Source organism: Odontomachus brunneus, unplaced genomic scaffold (genome assembly GCF_010583005.1).
Source record: "Odontomachus brunneus isolate Ranch 3 - 2012 unplaced genomic scaffold, Obru_v1 Obru_scaffold_191, whole genome shotgun sequence".
In the NCBI taxonomy this organism is placed as follows: domain Eukaryota; kingdom Metazoa; phylum Arthropoda; class Insecta; order Hymenoptera; family Formicidae; genus Odontomachus; species Odontomachus brunneus.
This window is the reverse complement of record NW_022639641.1, coordinates 265,643-288,540: the sequence shown is the minus strand read 5'-3', so window position 1 is coordinate 288,540 and position 22,898 is coordinate 265,643. Positions and strand designations below refer to the sequence as shown.

Below are 22,898 nucleotides of genomic sequence, written 5' to 3'. Positions count from 1 at the left end.
CTTAATGTATAAACACACATCGTTACTACCATACTAGCTCACCTATCATACTGCGCGTGATTATTCACCAATCTTTTTCAATTAATATATCTACTTTTATTGCGAATATCGTAAAATGGTACAGGATTTTTATGTTCACCTCAATCCGTTTTATGTTCTTATAAAAATTGCAGAAGAGAGCCTGGGATACCTTATACAGGGTGTCCCGCGTAAGACGGACCAAAAGAAAAACATAAGTAGAACATATTAAAGTGAACAAATATTATATAGGCCATTTTTCAAACAACCACGTAAAATTTCGAGATATTAATTAAAATAGTTGAGCATATCAGAGTGCGGCGACACGGCAGGCGGGACATACGGCCCGCCGCGGCCGGCGAAGAAAATGGATGATTGCTCGCGGGCCTATCTTATAAGCCAGAGAGGTGGGCCGTTTGGCATACTGAAATGAGTAGCTCCGTGTGTGCGTCCGTGTACGTGTGCGTTTTTCCATTTTCTTCGCCGACCGCTGCGAGCCGTATGTCCCGCCTGTCGCATCGCGCGTTCTAATTTGTCCAACTATCTTAATTAATATCTCGAAATTTTACGTGGTTGTTTGAAAAATAACCTATACAATTTTTGTTCACTTTTATGTGTTCTACTTATATTTTTCTTTTGGTCCGTCTTACGCAGGACATCCTGTATATACATGCATTAATACATACATGTGTATGTGTATATATATATAATGTATAAGAAAATTGTTTCGTTATCTCACACCGAGTGTGCTTAATGTTAAAGAAAGTTTTAAGAATTTTACAATTGAGTCTCCTTTACATTTAGCAGTCTATGTCATTTCTTTTTTAAGTATCTCGAGACATATTTATTATCATCGATGATTTTTGATACATACATACTGCGCATATAGTTTCCGTAAGAATCGTTGATCATTGCAAAATACTCGCGACTTGCTATTAGAATGCAATGGAATAGTAACTCCGCATGAATTCATCCGCGCTAGTGAAATTTGCGACTTGTCACGTCGATTTGCTGGAAAATTCGTAATATACATCGTAAATCACATTCGCAAATGCAAAGTATATATTTAACGCGCAAACCCGTATTGTTTGTACAGTATGTAATTTATACTGTCAATTTGTACAAACAATACACATATTAACCTCATTTTTGTAAACATCTCCGACCACCTCGGTCGGTTATGTGTGTCAAGATGATTTTTCCTTTACGTTTTTGTATACAGTGAAGATAATTACAGAGAGAGAAGAGAATTGTGGAAAATAACCATGTACAGTGCAATAACAATGTATACAATGTTATTTTAGAAGGTAAATGTGATTTTGTATTCCTTATATCGTGATCACGATAGCGCATAATTAAAACGATTGTTTATATAAATGAAAGAAAAAAAAATTATAAAGAAAAGGCTTCTCGCTCTGGTTAACTCGAGATCGTTACTTCTTGTACGTATAAACATAACGAAAATTGCCGTTACATGTGTTGCTTCTTCCGACAAGAAGATATTATAAACAAGCAAAGAAAAAAACGACTGTAGCCGGTGGGTAATTGAGCGGAAGCGATGAAATTTCTATTTTCAATAAGTACGAGATATGGGCCCTGATTCTCGAAAATATATCGCATACGACATTAGTGAAAAGCTGTAGTTCATGTTACGTATACTATAGCTTTTCACTAAATGTCGTATGCGATATATTTTCGAAAATCAGAGCCATGGTTTCCTTTTCCAAATTATCCCTTGTATTTGCATCGACACATAGCGGCTGTTTTACTCTGCATATATCTACAAAAAATTTATTCTCTTCGTGATATTTTGTCCTCTGCGAACGAACTTCGACTGGCGTGCTTAATTCAAGAAAGATTTATTATTCGAGAAAAATTATTAGTTGCTTTAATATCGGTGTTAAATTATAAAGAGAATCTTACTTGAGACACGATCAATCGAAAGATCGTTAGCGAATCAACGTGTCCTAACATTTCTCGTTATGTGTCAACATAAAATTGTATCGATCGCAAGGTACTACAATGGTCATTTAAAAACACGACATCAGGGATAACCTTGACTTTCCCCTAGCAACAAAGAAACGAGAGGTAACTTTCGTATTGATTAGCAAATTATAATCGATCGTTCCTTCATGCCAGACGGCAAAATTCGTGACGAAATATAATATCGGAGAGCAGTGGTAAATTTGCATCGCGAGAAAAACGAGAAGATGCAGCGACACAGTTATTGTACTGACTATGGTTGCTTTCCAACAAGAGACACAAGTCGACACAAGTACCATCATTCGTATGTACTTGACCGGAAAAAAACTCCGGTTGGAAAACTATTCTTTTAAATCATTTGTATTTCGTATAAAGAGTTTTGAAGTGCAATTGAAAAGATTTGTGAGTCATTCTATTACTTGTAATAAATTTTTCTTTTTTGGACCATGTATTTATCCGGAAATAATGATCGGAGGTAAATTAAACAAAGGTTCGGTATGGTATCGTTTGTATTTCGTATGAAGAGTTATGAAATATCATTAAAAAGGTTTGTGAGTCATCCAGATAATTTTAATTAAATATTAAAAAATCATGTATTTGGCCGAAATATCAATCTCAAGCGCTGCTGTGAAAGTACCGTCAGACACGATCGGTATACTATCTAGTATTTCAATACTCCTGGTTCTTTTTTAGGTAATTATGTACAATAATGGCTCCTGCATACAGGACGCGATAATGCTTGCCGCACGGCGAAAGTCCGCGCGACAGCCAATCAATATGTTGTTTTTCTATAAGAGCTAGAAAGTTATTACGGAAAGCAGCATATTGATTGGCTGTCGCACGAACTTCTGCCGCGCGGCAAGTGTTGCCGCGTCCTGTGGGCAGGAGCCATAAGGCCTTTTTCGAATTTTGATATTTTTTTGCAGCTCTTTTGGTAAAAATATTTATTTTGACTCCAACATTGATAATCAATCGGGGGAGTCCGAAAAATATGCAAGTTATATATTGTTTTAACTTTTTTTTTTCACTTGTCAAACGTTGCTGCTTTCCCACAATTTAAACAAGTTACTGATCTTTTAATCACATTATGTAACTGCAATATCGAACGACTAGCGGGGGGCTGCGCACTCCGCACTCCCCTCAAAACTAAACCTAACTCAACTTATCGTCACATTAGTCAGTGTTTATTAAAAAATTATTAAGAAAAAAAGTTGAACACTTTAATAAACAATAACTGACGGTTAATGTGACGATAGGTTGGGTTGGGTTAGTTTGAGGGGGGTGCGGGGGGCGCAGCCCCCCGCTAGTCGTTCGATATTGCAGTTACATAATATGATTAAAGATCAGTAACTTGTTTAAATTGTGGGAAAGCAGTAACGTTTGACAAGTGAAAAAAAAAAAGTTAAAACGATATATAACTTGCATATTTTTCGGACTCCCCCGATTAATTATCAATGTTGGAGTCAAAATAAATATTTTTGCCAAAAGAGCTGCAAAAAAATATCAAAATTCGAAAAAGGCCTTATTGTACATAATTACCCGAAAAAGAATCAGGAGTATTGAAATACTAGATAGTATACCGATTGTGCCTGACGGTACTTCCACAGCAGCGCTTAAGATCGATATTTCGGCCAAATAAATGATTTTTTAATATTTAATTAAAATTATCTGGATGACTCACAAACCTTTTTAATAATACTTCATAACTCTTCATACAAAATACAAACGATACCATATCGAACCTTTGTTTAATTTACCTCCGGTCATTATTTCCGGCTAAATACGTAGACCAAAAAAGAACAATGAATTACAATAGAATAACTCACAAATATTTTTAATTGCACTTCAAAACTCTTCATACGAAATACAAATGATTTAAAAGAATAGTTTTTCAACCAGAGTTTTTTTCCGGTCAAGTACATACAAATAGTATCATTCTATTTTTGGTTGCTTTCCAACAAGTGACACAAGTCGACACTGGTGGGACCCGATTGACCACGATACGATAGGTTTGTTCGAGTTGCTTGTACTTTTCACACTTTTACACTAATGCCTATTGCACACTAGTGCACTCCAAACAACACAAATTTTCAAAAATACATTCTAAAGACGTTTTCAGGACGGAGGGTCGTCATCAGAACGTCATTCTTAGGACGTCCTTTGAAAGTGTGAGTTGTCTGAAAATAGCTAATATCCAATAAGTTTATTCACATTAATTGAATTTTTTACACTTTCACACTTAGTGCACATTAATTCTTTAGAGGTTCTAAAAATGGCGTCATGTTTCCGTTCATGTTACGAGTGTAAATGCAATTCTGATACACTTTTCACTCTTGCTTGGGATCAAGTGTAAAAAGTGTATCAAAATTGCAATTACACTCGTAACACAAACGGAACTCATAACGTCATTTTTAGAACCTCTAAAGAATTAATGTGCACTAAGTGTGAAAGTGTAAAAAGTTCAATTAATGCAAATAAACTTATTGGATATTAGCTATTTTCAGACAGCTCACATTTTCAAAGGACGTCCTAAAAATATTCTGATGACATCCCTCCGTCCTAAAAGCATCTTCAGAACGTATTTTGGAAAATTTGTATTGTATGAGGTTTCACTAGTGTGCAACGGGCATTAGGTGTAAAAGTGTGAATAGTACAAGCAACTCGACAAACCTGATTAGACACAGATTGTAATGATTGATTCTACCTAGTAATTCACTAGATAATTCTTTTCATCGGTTAGTTGTGTCCAATCGTACCGTGGTCAATCGGGACGCTCCCGACAGAAACATCATTCTATCTTTTTCCATATTTAGTGAGTAACAAAGATAGGATGATACTTGTGTCGACTTGTGTCTCTTGTTGGAAAGCAACTTTTGTTACTCACTAAATGTAGAACAAAAATAGAATAATGTTTGTGTCGATTTGTGTCTCTTGTTGGAAAGCAACCTATAGGTGAGTTCGGGGAGCTCGCTATTAGCGCTATTCAGCGCTACCGTATCATTCTATCCTTGTTGTATATCTAAAGAGCGATAAAGATAGAAGAACGCAGTAGCGTTAGTAGCGTGCTCCCACGAATCCATACTCACAGAAGTCCATAGGGATACGAATCAAGTGGCCGTTCATTGGTTCGTTTCTCTTTACCTGATTAGCTGACACGAGCAAGGGATCTCCGTTACTCTAGTATTTCCCCGAGTATTGCATCAGAAATTCATGATTTATCGTCGAAAGAATATCACCGACGAATCAATGGATGCGTTCAGCGAACTCAACAGTTGAGCAATTCATCAATATAATTGGTCTAAAGTTAGAGATCTAACAGTAAGGACCAATAATCACTGACCGCTCACTGATCAGCTATGTTTTCTGAACGCAGCCAATGAAATACTCATCAGCGCAGGAGTCGAGTGAGTCACAAATTAGGATTAGGTTAAGTTAGGTCAGATTAAGGTGGCGCTTAGGTTGGCAGCAGTGGGATCTCCGGGATCGGAAGTGTCGGGAGTGACGCGCGCTGTGTGGCTCACATTTCCCGGTTCGCCCGTGTCTCGGTCTGCCATCTTTTATCCCGAGGAGAAGCGTGTGTTTTCGTGTGCTGCTGTATCGCGTGGTTTTACGGAGACACTGACTCGGTAAGTATCTGATCTTGCATAGGATCTTGGCGCGTTCCGCGGAATACGCGACCGCACGAATATCCGAAGGAACGCGTCGGAAACCTGGTCGGTCGGCCAGCGCACGGCGGTCGCAGTGTGTTGCCTCTCGAACGACTCCATTCGGTCTGTCGCGGATCGCCGGCGTCCGGCGATTTCGTTGGAATCGTGATCGAACGCCGAAGCATCCTCGCGCACCCGGACGAGGAGTCGCTTCGTGTATCCGTAGGTTATCGGCCGCTTCGTTCTTCGTTGCTGGGGCTCGCGCGAACGATAATGCCGTCCGTGCGACCCACGATGCGTTTGCCGCGTTTCCATTGTTGCGAGAAAGAGAGAGGGTCATTTTTGCGCATCTACGTCGTCGGTGTTTGAACTCGTCTGGAGCGTTGCATACGTCTCGGCCTCGTATCTCGTTTTTTCTTCGGCGGTTTATCGATTAGAACTTTACCTCGGGGGGCACGGTTATCGGTATAATATGGAGATTTGTCGGGCGCAGCCAGACGCGCAAATGCGTGTTTCATGCTAATCGGCAAGGAATCGCGATAGCACAGGTAGGAATCTGTTTCCTTCGCGTGTCTCGCGACATCCGAGAACCCAGGCGTTCACAAAATTATGGCAATTGTGTTTATCGCGACAAGATAAAGCTTATCGAGACAAAACAACGCCCCGTGTCGTCCTACGAATGTGTTCTCTCTCTCTTTCTTTTCATCATTCCGTCCTCGTCGCACTCGTTGCCGCTGCGTGCTTGTTCGATCTCTCCGTCCGGCTGCAGTAATTTTCCACGCAGACCTGTGTCGTCGCGTCGACGAATCGATGCGTACATCGTGTGTAATTCTCGAGTCTACAATTTAATCGGCGATTATATCGCAACCGTCGTGATGACGCTTGTTTTCATCTAGGTGTTAATAATACCCTTCATAATGAACGCCCGGCAAGTCTCCAATTATTGCGAATTCTTATGTGACGTCTTTCTACGTGAACTTGGCCGGTTATCAACGTTTGCTAGTACACGTTTGTTCGAGCAACTTAAAATCGCACTAATTATCAGAGTTAAAGAATTCGATTTCCACGGTCGATTAGCAGTTTATTTGCTCGCGTTCTCATTTGCGCGTGGCAAGGACAAGCAAATAACTCACTCCACGACTAACTCAAACAATGCGTTCGCATCAGGCTGACGTTATGCCTAAAAATATCGTGTGAGAACGCTCGGAAATAGTCTGTATTTATGAAATCTTCGAACAGTCACGAGCTGTTTCTGGATATCGTACTAGCCAATCTCTACGTTGACGGCTTTGACATTGTTGGAGGTTAAATTGTCTCTTATCCGTGACTATCAGTATAATTGAGAGGCGCGTCTAATATCTTTCCTCCGTTAATCTTGTGCATGTTATACCCGATAAATCTAGCAGTACGGGCTTTCTTGCAAGTCTCATCGATTTTATCATGGAAAGAGAGAGAGAGAGTGAGCAGTGAGCGCCATTATCGCTTAGTACTTCGACTGCGAATCCCCCGCGATAAAAAAGCGACACGTAATAATAGCAGGGCGCGACGCACATATATGCATGTATATGTATCTTTCCTTCCCACTCCGTTTAACGCACACGGCGAGAGCGAGCATGACGTTTTCGATTGAATAATTCGGAAAGATGGCGGCGGGCTAGACGTGAAGAGGGAAGGAGAGAGAGAGAGAGAGAGAGAGAGAGAGAAGGGAGCGCACGGGAACGCTTCTCCCGCGTTTGTCCATCGGGCGTCTCGGGTCGACTCGTGCGTCTCCGTCGACACTCGGACACCGGCGCGCGTCGCATAGGCTCATGAGAGTTCGACGCGCCGGATAGGTTCACGAACGTTATGCGCATCGTGTCGTCACGGCCCGAGCCCGACCGAAGCGAGCCGAACGAGCACGACGAGGACGACGCCATTACTAGATTGCGTTCTCTTGTGTAAGGTCGTGCGCAGCGAAGGCCGGCGTCGTTTTCGAGTGTCTGTTCGATCGTCGTTATTTCTGGTGAGTAAGGGCCAATTAATATCTAGCGTATGTCGCACAGTTCGGCCGTACCTGGCGGAATATCGTCCGCGTGTCGAACGCAAGGAACGCTCGGGATTTGTGTGTTCCGTGCAAGTATTTTCGTCGCCGCATTGTCGAAGCATTTCCTCCGTGGCCATGCGCTCTCCTATGGCGTCCTTTCGCGACGCGCGGGTACGCCGGGAGCGGGTCGGATATCTCGAGAAATACGCGGTCGCCTTTCGCGCTACGCGTTTTCTCACGTGAGATGCGCGACGAATAGACTACTATCGCTGTCGCCAACGAAACAAGATGGAGGAAGGAAGTACAGGGTCGAGCTAAACAATCGCGTCCGTTTATTCTATTTGTTGCCGAAAGGGCGCCATCTCGGGATGCGTCATCGAGCAGGAGAGAGAGGGCAAATCGGACGCGCGACAATCGGCATATTGTGTTCGCCGAGCGGAATTTTCGATCGTGTTCGTAGCGCGCGCGTGACCTTGGTGAACAAATATTAATACTAGTGGTGTAATGGGGTCGCGTGTCGCGATGCAGAAGCCGCGGCGTTTTTTTTTTCGAGCGAGTTCAAGCGCCTGACGTTACGCTCGATGCAGGAAAGTGAGTTTCGCATTGTTCACGCGTGAGTAAACTCGATCGATTTCGCGCGCGTGTATGATGTCGGGGTTTACGCTCACCGGTTGTCGTCGTGCCGGCTTCGCGTCTTGCTCCAGCAACGGAACAACGCAGTCGCCTAGCGCGTTCGCAGAAATCTATGGCGGATTCAATATGGTGGGGGCGAATTTGTTAGGAGGGGAATAATTTCGCGTGACGAGACAAGAGTGTAATTCTAACAAATTCGCGTGTATCTCTAGAAATTACTCGGATTGAAGTTCGATTATTCTGTTTTGTGACAAAACAGTGTTGTTGCTTGTGTTGTAAATTTATAAGCGACTCTTATATCCAATTTATTTATTCTGATAATAGGTCTGTTATTTTTAACCAAACTGGTTTGTATTTTTTTGCTGTTGGGGTGAGATATGCATATATAATGAGTCACGTAACGTTAGATTTTGAAATATCTCTGTTGTTTTTTTATAAGTTAGTTATATTAAAGAAAAACGTGTAAGGAATAAATTGTGTTATTGTAAGGAATTTTAAGTCTACTTTTTTGTTGAACTGCCTGAAGTGGTACAAAAAGTTAGAGTTATACAAATATATTTTGTTTCACTTTAACTTATTGCATTAGTCTATACCAGTTCAAATAGTTCAGCTAGAAAGAACAGACCTATTGTGACCAGCCAATACGTACACACAACTACACAATTTATTCCTTATGTATTTCCCTCTGATATAAAAATCAACGTATTTTAGGATCTAACGTTAAGTGAAAAACATAAAATGAATCACTTAATGTTACATAGAATAAATCACCTCATGTTACATTCTAAAATATCTGTTGTTTCTTATATATCAAAGGAAAATATATAAGAAATAAATGTTTATAGTTACAAGAAATATTCAGAACAGCCAATCTTTCAGATCACACAATGTATTCCCTGTACATTTTTCACTGATATAAAAATCAACAGATATTTTAGAATGTAACATTGAAGAGAAAGGGAACAAAGTTCTAGTAACATTAGTTCAGCTAAAAAAACAAGTCCAATATTGTATACTGTGTACAAATTGAAGTAGAATTAATATCTTAATGAATATATGTAATAATTAAAAAGTATTAATGATATTGAGAGTTAAAGATGAACTTAAATTATGTAAAGGGATAGGTAATGGAACGAGACAAATAGAAGTGTGTGTTGCTGTACTAAACGTACATCTTTATAATATTTAGGTTCTTGTACGAGCCACAAAATGCCGGGTTTCAGCAGTGTTGGCACATTTAAAATCTTCATCGGTAATTTAGCCGACAAGACCTCGAATGCCGACATCAAACCGTTGTTCGAGAAGTATGGAAAAGTTGTCGAGTGCGACGTGGTAAAAAACTATGGCTTTGTGGTAAGTAGCCATGTGTTAGTCACAGACGAGATCTTCGAGTGAGCGTAATCGGACGGTAGTGTTAACGCAGATCGCATGTTATTATCCGCACAGCATATGGAGAACGAGGAGGCAGGACGAAATGCGATACAGAATCTGAATGGACATATGGTCCATGGGCAACCGATTAAGTGTGAGGCCGCAAAGAGTCGCAAGGGACCCAACACTCCCACGACGAAGATCTTTGTCGGCAATCTTACGGACAACACGAAGGCGCCGCAAGTGCGAGAGCTGTTCGCCAAGTACGGCACAGTCGTCGAGTGTGACATCGTGAGGAACTACGGCTTCGTTCATCTGGAGGCGACAGGCGACGTCAATGACGCTATTAAGGAGCTGAACGGGCAGATCGTCGATGGACAACCGATGAAGGTGCAGATATCTACTAGCCGCGTGCGACAGAGGCCAGGGATGGGCGATCCTGAACAATGCTACCGTTGCGGCCGAGGCGGTCACTGGTCGAAGGAATGTCCCAAGGGTGGGATGGGCGGTGGGCCAGATAGGAATGGATACAGAGACCGAATGTTTGGTCGCGACCCATATCCGCCACCACCGCCACCACCATTCCTGAGGGACCGTCTCATGGGTGGTGGCCGCTTTGGTGTAAGTTTTCTTATCCTCAAGTCTTTATATAGTGCATTATCATCATGATGCATCGTTCCAGATCACCTGTGTTTGTCGTTTGTGCTCGTAAACGGTCGGCATAGGTGATCGATCTCCGGGACACGCTTCCGTCTATTAATTCACGATCGCGATTTTGCTCTTGTCAACAGGACTACGAAAGCTACTACGACAGAAGAGGCTTTGAGGACACCAGGGACCTCTACGAGAGGCGGTTTACGGGTATGACAGGGCCCTGTGACATGGGAACTTCCATGTGCGGGCTAGACTTTCCACCAATGACAATGCCACCTCTACCACCAAGACGAGACCCAATGCCTGCTATGCCTCCTCTAGGTATGGGATCCATGCGAGACACTGGCTTTTCCCGTGGAAACGAGTATGGAATGTTCAGCCGCCGATCACCCCCTCCGAGTGGCAACAACGGCCGGTTCAGGTGAGTAGGTACCCGGCATAGCCGACTGCCCATTCGTCCGACTTAACATTGTGAACGTTCCAGGCTGGATTAACAGCTCATGCGAATTGGGGTTCGGTGAATCGTCGACATTTGTTTCTAGTCTATCGTACACTTTCTTTCTCTCGTCATATAGATTTGACTTGTCTCCTTCTATTAGTATATCTCTTCTTAGTTTATTTATTTATTTATTTTTTTTGTTTATAGTTTTGCCACAAAATAGCGAGTGTTTAAGTCTACGGTAGGCTGTCTAACGCGATCGCGGAACTTTTTCAGTGTTTATGCAAAACTGTTACAAAAGACTTCCGACTTCTATTTGCTTTTTCCGTTGAAAACTACCGAACTACTCTCTAATGTTTCTGTTTTATCTTATTTTACCTTTCCTTTTTTCTTTTCTTACTTTACTTTTTTTTTTTTACTGTCGGAAGTTAAATTTTGCGTGTAAAAAAGACTGTTGCAGTCACACTTGTGCTGCAACGATATTACTGCGCGACACGAAGCATGATCGTTTTTTATCGCTTTATTACGCATATTATTACTTGTTGTATTTAAGATTCTGAAAAATAATAGTACTTTTTTTTTAACGCACACGTTCGAGTGTCGACCCGATGCCCACATGAGTGCAAGACTCCGTCGTAGTGAAATGTTAATATATGACGCTTGGACGTTTCTGTACATTCTAAATTTCAGTGCACCTCAGGCTGCGTACCATCTTTGTCCATGAACGCGGGCAACCCTAGAGAGACAGTCCCGGGTCAGCGTTCAAGTCGTACAAGAGTAAGTCTTTGACTCAATTTTGTTAGCGAGTAGTCACGCCTCGTTCTTGTCGCTGCAACCAACGCGCGTCAAAAATACACAGCAGCCCGCATATTTGTCTTTCTGCGTCCTCGGTGGGCCTCGACTCGGGTCTCGACTGATTGTGCCTTGAACATGTCGACTGCTCTTCTAGGGATGTCCTAGTTCATAGACTCTCTTGTTCCATGGCATTAACTGCGAGATTGGCCTGTATGTCTCTCATAAATCCTTTGTGTTTCAAGCGCTCCCTATTACGTACATCACTCGACCGGGAGTGGCGCGGAGGCCTGGGATGAAGAAACGTTCCTAAGGAATGCGAACTAGAATTTCTTGTGATCGCACTACCGATCCGCGCGAGCCAGGATGCGATCTGCAATTTTAAAACGAACTCTCGTGCGGTGTAGATAGAGAAAGCAAAAGAGAAAAAAAAGATATAAAAAAGAAAAGAAACAGGGCTGGCGCGATTTTCAGGAATGGCGCCTCGAATCGATTGTCTTTGAAACGTGTCGTAAGTAGAAACCAGCTCTCCAGACGAATTGGACAGTAAGTTTGTACATACATCGGCATTTCCTTTTGCAATCTTTCCAATCCAGTTTCGTCGACGTTTACGAATACATAATATTGCAATTAAGCAATAGAGATTTCTTTTACATGATGACATCGATTCGACTTGTGACGCAGAGGATTTTTTGTTTTTCCAATATATAATTCATACAAAGACTTTTACAGTAAAGCAAACATGCTAGTTCGCGCAGTTTTCTGTTGTCGGTAATTTCAAATATATTTCAAATAGACATTATCAGACAATATATTACTATTTTTTTTATTTTGAATATTGATATAAAGTTAAACGCGCGATTTGCTCTCTTTTCTTTCTCTAATGTGTATAATATATACATATATGTATATACTTCTTAATTATATTTAACGTAAAATCTAATTTACTAGCGTTTTGAGTTAAACACATGGTTTTGTTCGACTTTTTATTATCGATATAATTGGGCAAGTAGATGAAAACCTACTATGCCCACGTAGAGTTGAAATTTTGTTGACGTGTGTAAAACCGTTCAAATTACGTTCAAAGTTTCATGATATATGGATCAGTATTCGGGTTCAAAAATTGCACGTCAGAATCCTATATGACGCGACAATAAATTTAATGCGTGCGAAGTATTCAAACTTTGCACGAAACGTTCCACGAAATTCACAAATCCATGGTTCTTGAAGCTGACTTCTACTCACGAGGTTCAAAGCTCTTCATGTATGTAAATCCATTCGCAAAACGTTCAAATAGAAACAGAATTGATTGAATTTCTCAGTTTTTCTAAATACTTTGAATTTGTTGTTGCACGTTACCTTATTACCCCCATACAATCCCAGCCTAGGCTGCAAGTGGCTCTTATACAATGTAAACACGCACACACACACCCACACCCATCCACAAACATACAGATTCTCGTTTTTTGCGAAGCGTTGTAATTTGCAAGTCGCATGGGTGAAAAATCCAGTCTTACCGCTGCCTGCCTCATATGACTAGCTAGCGCCCTACGTTTTCTACCGTCTCCCCGCTCCCCTTTTTCCTCGTTCTTCCATACTCTTCTCAAGTTAGTAGTATGATCTTGTATCGTCGATCGATTTGTACAGAGTATATGGCGAGTCACTAGTTGCTTGCGCTCCATTCCACTCCACTCTATCTTTCTGTCTTTCATACTCACACTCTCTCTCTCATAGACCATAGCTGAATATCCATGTTGCGTCTCTGCGCTCGCGAATCTGCGAACGATTTCTAATCGTACATCGAACAAGACCTTCCGGATCCGCTTGTCAGCATTCCTCAGTAGAAGTCGAAATTTCTCCCCTATTCGCGCGCACATACACCAACCGAGGTGTTGGGCACGCGTAAATGTGTGTTGTGGTTCGATGTAGTAGAAAAAATAGGAAGTTCTGCGGCAAAACTTTGATACGTAACGTGTAACAACTTCAGCGTACAGTTTCGATAGGTTCTCGTTTCTCACAATAGCTGTTGTGCGGCTACGATACATTCCGTCCTGATTCCCAAAACTCGAAAGTCATATTAGGCGAGGCACGCGATTCTTTCTCTCTTCCTCTCTTTCTCTCTCTCTCTCTTTCTCTCTTTTTCTCTTTGTATTTTTCTACACGTGTCTCTCTATCTCTCATTTCCTTGCACGTAAATATACAGGGACTAATTCACAAAGTTAAGCCTTGGACAAGGGAGCCAGTATATGGTATATGTTGATCTGATACCATTGGTAGATTCGATTATTTATTATAACGCTGTTATAGTAGAGGCATGTACGAGGACTTCAGCCGAGATTCGTTTGAGGAACGTAGGTAAGTAGAGTTAAAACTGACACTGGATCATATAAAATACCACCATGCCCGAATTAAGATCCTTGCTTATGCGAACCGCGATTTAAATATTATTTCTACATGTGCACGTACATAATATTATGCATACGCAATACGTGTGTATAGAGCACTTGTATACATGTACATGTAGAACTAATAGAATCCGCTCTCTTCTTTATGTTACGATTATCAGACAAAAAAGAGAAATTAACGATATCGGCCAAGTAGGATAACGTGTGTACTGACATCGAAGACTGTATTCGCGGGAAACTGTCGCGTTGTTTGTCGCTAAGACGAATATTAGAAACAGTTAAAATAGTATATATACAGATCCGAGATCTAGCGTTTCATAAAGAATAGTATACACATCTGAGAGATATGGCGTTTCGTAAAGAAGAGTGCTCGTAAAGAAAAACCTTAAGAAAGAAACATTCTGAAGTCTGAGTTTGCGCGATTATCCCACTTACTGTGAAACGAACGAATTAACGACAAGTTAGCGATGAAAACGAGGTATTCTCCGAGCTGCTGTATATCCATCCCTTTACCTTTATTTTTTCTTTTCTGAAAAATCTCACTTTATTCTACTCGCAATCTTTCAACCTCTACGTGCTATCTCTTTTTCTCTCTCTTTCTTTTTCTCTCTCTATCTCTCTCTCTCTCTCCCCCTTCAGTTTTCCCTCTCTTATTACTTAAATATGTATATGTATATATAGAACATCTTTACATATTTAATCTGTAATTGCCCGTGCTTTAAACGTGCACCTATCGATCTCGTGTGACTGACGTGGCTTAATTTTGGTTACCAGACCGGGATTACGAGGCCCATCGCCGTCGCGCCGGTTCGCACCATACTAAATCGTCGCGTCGGGCTCGGATCGGTCGGATCTATTGTTCGTCGGTCGGGTCGTCTATCTGTCGGCTAGCAGGAAGCCTCGGAACCGAGATACTCTTGGCCGTCTGTTGATCTGCACGCGCGAAGATCTGCCGCCCGCTCTATGCGAACGAATGCCACCCGCAGTGCGCTCTCTATTACGGAAAAAAAATAATAACGGAGAATGAAAAGTACATCGCAGAACACACAAAAGTCTCAACCGTCAAGTCACAGTGAAAAATTTTATTTCCAGAATTACCCAAACTCCCCCCACCCCTTCTCCCCGATCTTCCTCTTCTCCTCGAGATTCTCATTGATCTCTTCCTCTTTATCCCTCCCCACTTCATACACTTGTGTAAAATCAGAGAGTTAGGATTATCCTCGTCGTAAGGACTCGATAATATATACGTATAGCTTCGCCGCGAAAACTCCTCGATCCTCGATATTTCTCATATATATTAATGTTTTTGCCGTCTCTCGGAATCACGTGGATTATATGTGTGTGTGTGTATATATATATACATACATATATATATATATATACATATGTCTGTTTCGTAATGTCTTTATTTTTCTTTTTGATTTTGTCCGGGATCGACGAGTTTTCTCTGGTGAAGCCATATTCTCTTGCGATAACGCGCCATCACCATTCGGAAAATAAACACACATAATACACACCTAATCGAATGGTGCTTTCGGTTTTTTGTGACGATGACGCACCCCGCTTCTCGTCGCTGCGCAACAATCGATACGCGCTCCCTCCGCGTACACGTCGCATCTCCCTGCGGGAGTCGCTCTCGATGAATGATCGATACACCACACATATATACACACACGTATATACACCGATATCGCCATACGGCGTGTTCATTATATAGGAAAAGGAAAAAAATAATTCAGATATAATATCGCTGATTGACTCCGTCATCTCTCCGCGCGATGCACGTGGACGCGATGCCGCACAACAGAGAGAGAGAGAGAGGAAGAGAGAGAGAGAAACGCGGCGTCCTCTCCCTTCTATCTTCGCTTATCATTAGGTCGAAACGATGTATCTCGTCGGGAGAAGTAGCGCGGACACTCTCGCGACGGTGCATCGAAATGTCGTCAGTAAAGTGCATGCAATCGAGAAATTGCGAAATGCGAATTCACTAGAGATGCGTCGCGATTTCGTTCGCGTGTCTCGATCATGACACTGTTTCTCTCTCTAGTAGATCTTCACCAGCGAATAAACGCGACGCGACCCTTTCCGCGAGGGAAGATGAGAAATGCGGAATACGCGCCCTTCGAGCGAGTGATATTGTATCTTGAATTTGACGCACTGACGAATTATGAGACGCGTTTGTGTCGTCGCGACGAGCAATATTTCATTAACACTCTTGACACGGATGTATGAATACTACGGGAAAATTATATATTCGCGAACTTGAAAATGTATTTGTACACATATTGATTACATTCTAATATATATAACATATATATTAGATATATAATATATATATATATATATATATATATATATATATATATATATATATATATATATATATATATGTATGTATAGTATTCTGTTAATATGTAAAAACATACAACTATGTACTTTCATAGTGAGAGGAATTATTCAGCATATTTTTTCAATATGCACTGTTATGACTATGTATTCTTAGCACTGACGTAAGCGTGTTTTTTTCATGCACATACCAATACGTTTACAAATACATAGTCAGTATCGTTACGCGAACACGATTGATCTATTATGGGCATGATGAGATAATTGCAAACCTTGTATGTTTAACATATTCGCGACGGAACCTAGAGGAATGTAGTTCGTGCTTAACAAAAGTAGCTTTTATCGAAATTCTTCATCCTCGAACGAGGAAGCGAAAGGGTGGGAGGTATCAAGCGTGCGGGTTCTACCGTTTAAAAATATCGTTTTCACACATTACCTCAACGTTACGGGGAATAAAAAGTAATTATAATCGAACTTGGATCCGCAGAATGCGTCGATTGCGTATGGGAAACTTAAGTGGGCCGTGCGACCATTTATCGTTAGGGTATATAGCACCGTAATCATTTTATTAACGTAGAATTAACTCCGACGTAAGGAAGGAAAAACAAACAAATGAAAGGAAAGATAATAGATTATCTGACATGACAAGAGAGACAGTAATAATCGTCGTTAATTATGTCCGAGTTGTAGCCTGTAATAATCGCACTTTCGTTTTTTTTTCGAGCGTAGACACTTGTAAGCGGTTTTTTTTTCTCTTACCTTCCCTCTACGTCTCTTCTTTTTTTTTCGCTGAGAACCGTCGTGTTTTCGGATTAAGAATTATATGAATAATAACCACAATGATGCTAATATTAATGATAATGGATATTAAGAGAACTGTGTAATAACAATGTACTTGTGAAATTCACAAAAAACGACGTGTGTTGCGTGTTTCTTTAATTACATCACACCGACCGCTCTTTTTCTTCTCGCCGTTACCCCTTTCGCCAGCAGTTAGCAACAACATAAACCATCATCATCATCATCATCATCATCATCATCACCACCACCATCACCACCACCACTACCACTACTACCACCACTACAATCACCATCACCACCATCGTTTATCCACAATAATCCTGCCTGTCCCATTTTGCACCCCGAAATTTTTGTATCGGATACCATTTTGTATCGGACGCGCGCTTCCTTTTCGCTGGCTTCCTGCGCGCGTTTCTCTTTCGCGCTCGCTCAAGAAAACAAAAAAGAAAAAGAGGGAAAGAAAATAGCGAAACGCCCCGTTGAGAGATCGTTCGATCCAAACGCGTGCGGCGTCGTATTCGCTGCTGTTGCTTTCTTTACAGGTCCATGTTAATGATTGTTACTTGAAACTTGTTTCAAATAAAATTCTCAGATCTAAATTTAGAGTTAGATGTGAGTTCTTTTTCAACAGAACACGACGATTGTAACAAGCAAGCGTAACGATGCGTATGTCATACGATTTAGCTGAAAGATTTAGACTCTGAATGCAAATCTGAGTGTTTCACATAAGACAAATTTCAAGTAACGGCTATTAATACAAGCCACAGAGTCACTGCGATCTGCCACTCTCCTGTGTGCAAAAATTATCGAAACTTTCTACCCTGCCTCTAATCATTAATTTTGAGGCGGGGTTCTACGATAAACTTTCTATCGAGCGCGACCTGAGCTATAATTATTGATTCCCTGTATTTTTGTTAATGATACCGTGTGCAATATCTTTCTCAATCTGTAACACTGATTATGTGAGCGCACGTTGTGAGATTATATACCGACTCCCGTCATTGTTCAAGCACTAATATTTACATTAGTGCGCGTGAGTTTTTGTGTACAGTATGAAAGTGCCTAGTTGTAGAGCTAATCGATAAAGCAAGCCAGATGCGTATCGCCGGTTGTTATTAAATTTTTAGCGCGTATACGCTTTGGTAATTTTCGTTAGATCAGATGTTACGATTCGAGTAGACATTGCACTGTATCGATACACGTTGGGAATTAGTGTCACGCGTTGCCAGTGACTATACCACCGTTCATATGTGCACAAGTCTGTCTCGTCGACTGTTCTTTCCTTTTTTCTCTCTTTCTCGATTCTATCACGCAATTCCCCTGTCGAAGCCTCACATCCTGTCTTTCATGTCCAGGGACCTTGCTCTCAGTAGAGTCGAGAAAATGGACGAAACGCGCACATGACATGACTTTTAGCGTGACAGATTTTCGCGCTCGTCGGGCGTTTACGAGCGTCGCTCGTTCTTGGATTTTGCGATTCTCCCGTCGCAAAATTGAAGTTTAAGTTGGCCACGCGATATATGCTCGATGACCAATTTCGGCAATTTTGACTCTCTTACAAGCACAAGGCGTCCCGGAAGCACCGAGTGTACCAACAAATTTGAAGTTGATTTCAGGACACTGAATATTTTAAAAGGTATCATTTAATATTTTTTTTTGTTTCAAATGTGAAATATCTTCATAATTGAATCTTCAATTAAATTAGAACCTAATTTAGATTAATAAGGATTGTAACGAGTTTTCGTGTCCATTTCCAAAACTTAGCTTACAAAATTTTTGAATAATCAATCTCAAATATCCATGATTTATAATTGATATTTTATTATATGTCGAAATAATCTTCAGTTTTTTCCAGCTTATTAGTATGATCGAAAGGACATCTTGGTCCTTCCGGGAACACCCTGCGTGTTCTGCAGAAACGCAACATCTTTGTGTGTCAGTTTCGCATCAGTAAAGAAAGGAACTTTCGAGCGACGCAGTCGTTTTCTTCAAATCTCGCCTCAATCGGATATTCGAAATTAATCTGAAAATAGAAGAAGCATATATATTCTAAATATTTGACCAAGTTCTTCAAAGATTCTTTCTCACAATCTGAAAGATTCTTTATCATATGCGCTTTTTCTTTCTCTCTCAGGTATTTCTCTCATCGTGCACCATTGTCTCAAACATTTCAAACGATACGGCTTTCAAATTGAAACATTGCTCTCAACAAATTTTCCACTTTTAGGATGGTTATAAGCTCAGGTGTGTCTCTCGATGAGCTTACTTCTCTTTTTTTGTTTCCTTTTCTATCTCGTAATCGCTTGCTTTAACTTTAATTAAGAGAACAGAGGTCGTAACATTATTATAGTTTCACAAAGATCAAATTGCAATGCCACAAGTGCGTTAAAATGAAAAGGTCATCTTACCGCATCCGCGGCATGTGGAATTGAGCTGGCTGAAGTTATAGTTGTTTCGATCACTGGCTCTAGAATCCTCTATCTTTGTCTTAAAGAATTAAGGGCCGTCTTTAGCGCGATCCATCGAGCACTGTGTGATATCGTTCGTTGTATGACTGATGTTTTCAGACCAATTGGCACTGCGGATGAGGTGGTTGCGCACGAGCTAGCATATAGCGCGAATAAGTCGCTTCATCACGCATACACGGACGTGGAATACTAATTCTCTATTCCTATATACATATATACACGTATTAAAAAACGAGAGAACAGGAAAAGAAATGACGGATTCCGAACAAGCCTGCTACACACGCTCTTTTTACTCGCCTTAGTAGTAATACACGAGATGAGAGATCCTGTTTTTGTACGTCTGACTCACTATTTACGTGTGTGTTTTTTGCAACTTCTTATTTTTTAATAAACCTCAAAACACGTGCGAACGACATCTCCTTGAATTGTAACTGAGCATTCACCACCCACCTTTTTCTGGCTGGCTCTCTTGTATAGCCCGAGTTCATTTCCCGAGGACGATTGATTCGTTTTTACTGGTCGGAACTCAACGTTGAGAAGAATCGAGGAAACCTTAATTTTATAAGATCTCAATTTTACCGTTAAGCACAATTCTCTCAAGATATTCGCGTTTCTTTTCAGTTGAGTTCACGTTCTATTTTATAAGCAGACAGGGAGTGTGCGATTCGCCACGATTCCGCCGAAATAACATATCTCCGTATAGTAATGCGGTTGTTATTACGCAAGATAACTTTGCATAAACTTTGACAATCGCAGTCAAAGTTACAGTACCGCCACTTCCGGAAGTATAGCCGGCCGAATGATAACGGAAAGCGATGTGTAAATAGATCACGAACAGTCAATGTTATATTCTCTGTATCTTCTCATACACCTGATCTCTGTCAGTATGTAACATGGTAATGCTTGTTGTTATGTGCCAGTCAAACTTGCAGATTCGGAGGTTGAAGGGTCTACAGAATCGGATTCGGACCCGCTCTCCAGACTCCGCTTTTCTACCCGACCAACGGCAAACAGGGCGGCCCACGGCCCACGTATACACTGTCGCCTAATGATGCGTAGTGTGTCGCAGTGTGCGAAAGAGCCCTCCCCCTCAATGTTACTTAAACAGAGACACACCGCCAGAGTGTCGTCAGAGATATCACCCGCAAGCCAAATTGCCGGTGAACTACGGAACACGAACGTGTAGAGAGAGAGAAAGAGAACCACAGGGCACACACTCGATCATCTCTCCATACTGTGATATGGTGAGCACAGACTCCTCCTGTCCGATAAATAAGTCGTAACTTCATTCCGGGAATCCGGGAAAAAGATTGAATCCGCCAATGGTATTCTGCATAAAAATAAGCTAACAAGAGTCGGCGCGGGAGTAAGGTCGAACCGTTTCTCTAATCGGCTCTTGTCGCCGGATTTGCGAGTTTGATCGGTGCACCAGATGCGAGAGAGAGAGAAAGAGAGAGGGAGAACGTCGGATATCCCGCTTTTCCAACGCCGGATTAGCTTCACCACACCTTTCTTTTTACGTATCACGCAAACAGTACCATTCGGCCGAGACCACGGAGCATGATCGTCGGCGAGAACACATCGTGTCTCAGAGCCAACGTGATGCAGCGAAAGAGACCAAGAAAATATACAACATCCTGCCTGGATGTCCCCGAGTTCTCCCGCGCAGATTTACTGTCGTTGGTTCTGGGACGGATCTTTCTTCATCGAAGCTGAAAAACCTCTCTCGTCTCTCTCTCTGTTTTTTTTCTTTATTTTTCTTCGAGGGCATCCTCTGTTTTCCCTCTCGATACCCCGAGCGTGTACACGCCGCTGTCGAAAGCACCCCCGACCACCCCGATACGCCGTAGACTTGCGTAATCGGCGAGACTCGACGCTCGTTGTTGGTTAGAGCGGATAGCGCGGGGAAACGCGCGAGTTGCGTGCGCGTACGTATAGTACACGCGTGTGAGACTGTCACGTATACGTACATACACACACGTCGTGCGGAAAATAACAGCCCGGTGCATGGAGTGCACTTGCACACGGAGAAACCCCGTCGGATATTCATATATGTACGTATACATATAAATATACATCGATACGCGCTACGTATCGCAAGTACTCTCTCGAAGATTCTTTACGGTATAATATCGGTACCGGACTAATCGTCGGGATGATAACGAGGCGGGATAATCGAGAAAGGTCTGGTACCAGGTCGCAGCCTTTCTCTTGCTCTCGCTTGTAGCCCATAATAATGATAATCTCAATAACGGACGTGCGAGATTCCGCTGCGGTTGTGCGGCTCGTCTTCGTCGTCGTCCTCGTCGTCGTCTTCGTCGTCGTCGACTTCGTCGTCGTCGCCTACGTCCTCGTCGCAGTTCGCCCTTGCCGCCGCCACCGCCGTCGCCGCCGCCGCCGCCGCCCCGTCGCCGTCCTCGCCGTCTTCGCTGTCGCCGCCGCTGTTGCCGTCGCAAGTGTACGCAAGTCGCCGTCTGTAGAATCACGCAGCCCGAGTTACAACCGGTTCGGGACACACGCAGACTGAGAAGCACGACGAGATGAGAAAAAGCTTCAGAGACCCGATCTGTAAGCTCTATACTCGCTGAGATTATGCCTCGGACACGTCGACGCAAAACCTCTCGCTTTGCGAAAAAAAAAGACCAAAACAAAACACCTAGTCCTCCCTCGGCACGGAGATCGTGAACCGCCGATCGGGATCATCGGGAGGAGTTAGGAATCCGCAAAAGTATAAAATGTAGAACGGAAAAAAAAGCGGACACGTCGGGATGCACGGGTTACCCCCTCGACCTCGCGTGGTAGAAAACGGAAAAAAAAATACGAGAAACACACGCATAAGTCGGTCGTCATCGTCGTCGGTCGTCGCCGCATTAGCCCGGAAAGAACGGAACGAAAACGAAGCGCAAAAACCGATAGAAACGCGCCGCAGAGATTGTAACACGCTGTATTGTAATGTGATGTGTGATATAGGACACGATGTGATAGTCTCTCTACGCCCGGCGACGTCCAACGACCTGATGGAGGCAGCCGGCTCTCGACGGCTGAGAACGGAGTAGAAGGGGCGGCTTCTCGACGAGCCCGATGGAGGAGCGACGACGTGGTGTTGTTTGGCGAGAGGTAATTGTCGACCAAATTAAACCCTGTGTGTTTGCCACGTTGAAATAAAAATATACGTAAAGAGGGAATTATAAAGAGAAAAAAATAGAGAAGAAGACGGTGTGTGTTTGTATATATATATGTGTGTGTGTGTGTGTGTATATGTATGTATGTATGTGTGTATACACACACACATATATATATGTATATATATATATATAT

General features: G+C 42.1%; 1 protein-coding gene across 7 annotated transcripts in view; it reads left to right on the top strand.

The window, feature by feature from the left end:
• Window positions 1–5,459: 5,459 nt before the first annotated feature.
• Window positions 5,460–22,898, top strand: part of LOC116851786 (adenosine kinase 2-like) — a 22,139-nt gene continuing 4,700 nt past the window's right edge. The window contains exons 1-7 of one of the 7 annotated variants that reach the window (XM_032831573.1): window positions 5,460–5,627; window positions 9,494–9,657; window positions 9,751–10,296; window positions 10,467–10,536; window positions 10,651–10,750; window positions 13,871–13,915; window positions 22,551–22,697. In XM_032831573.1, coding sequence (XP_032687464.1) covers window positions 9,514–9,657; window positions 9,751–10,296; window positions 10,467–10,536; window positions 10,651–10,750; window positions 13,871–13,915; window positions 22,551–22,697 — 1,052 coding nt within the window. In that variant the 5' untranslated portion in view covers window positions 5,460–5,627; window positions 9,494–9,513. Of the gene's footprint in view, window positions 5,628–7,477; window positions 7,651–9,493; window positions 9,658–9,750; window positions 10,297–10,466; window positions 10,751–13,867; window positions 13,916–22,550; window positions 22,698–22,898 lie in introns of those variants that run through there. The other 6 variants (XM_032831572.1, XM_032831571.1, XM_032831569.1 and 3 more) reach the window with 6 other exon arrangements.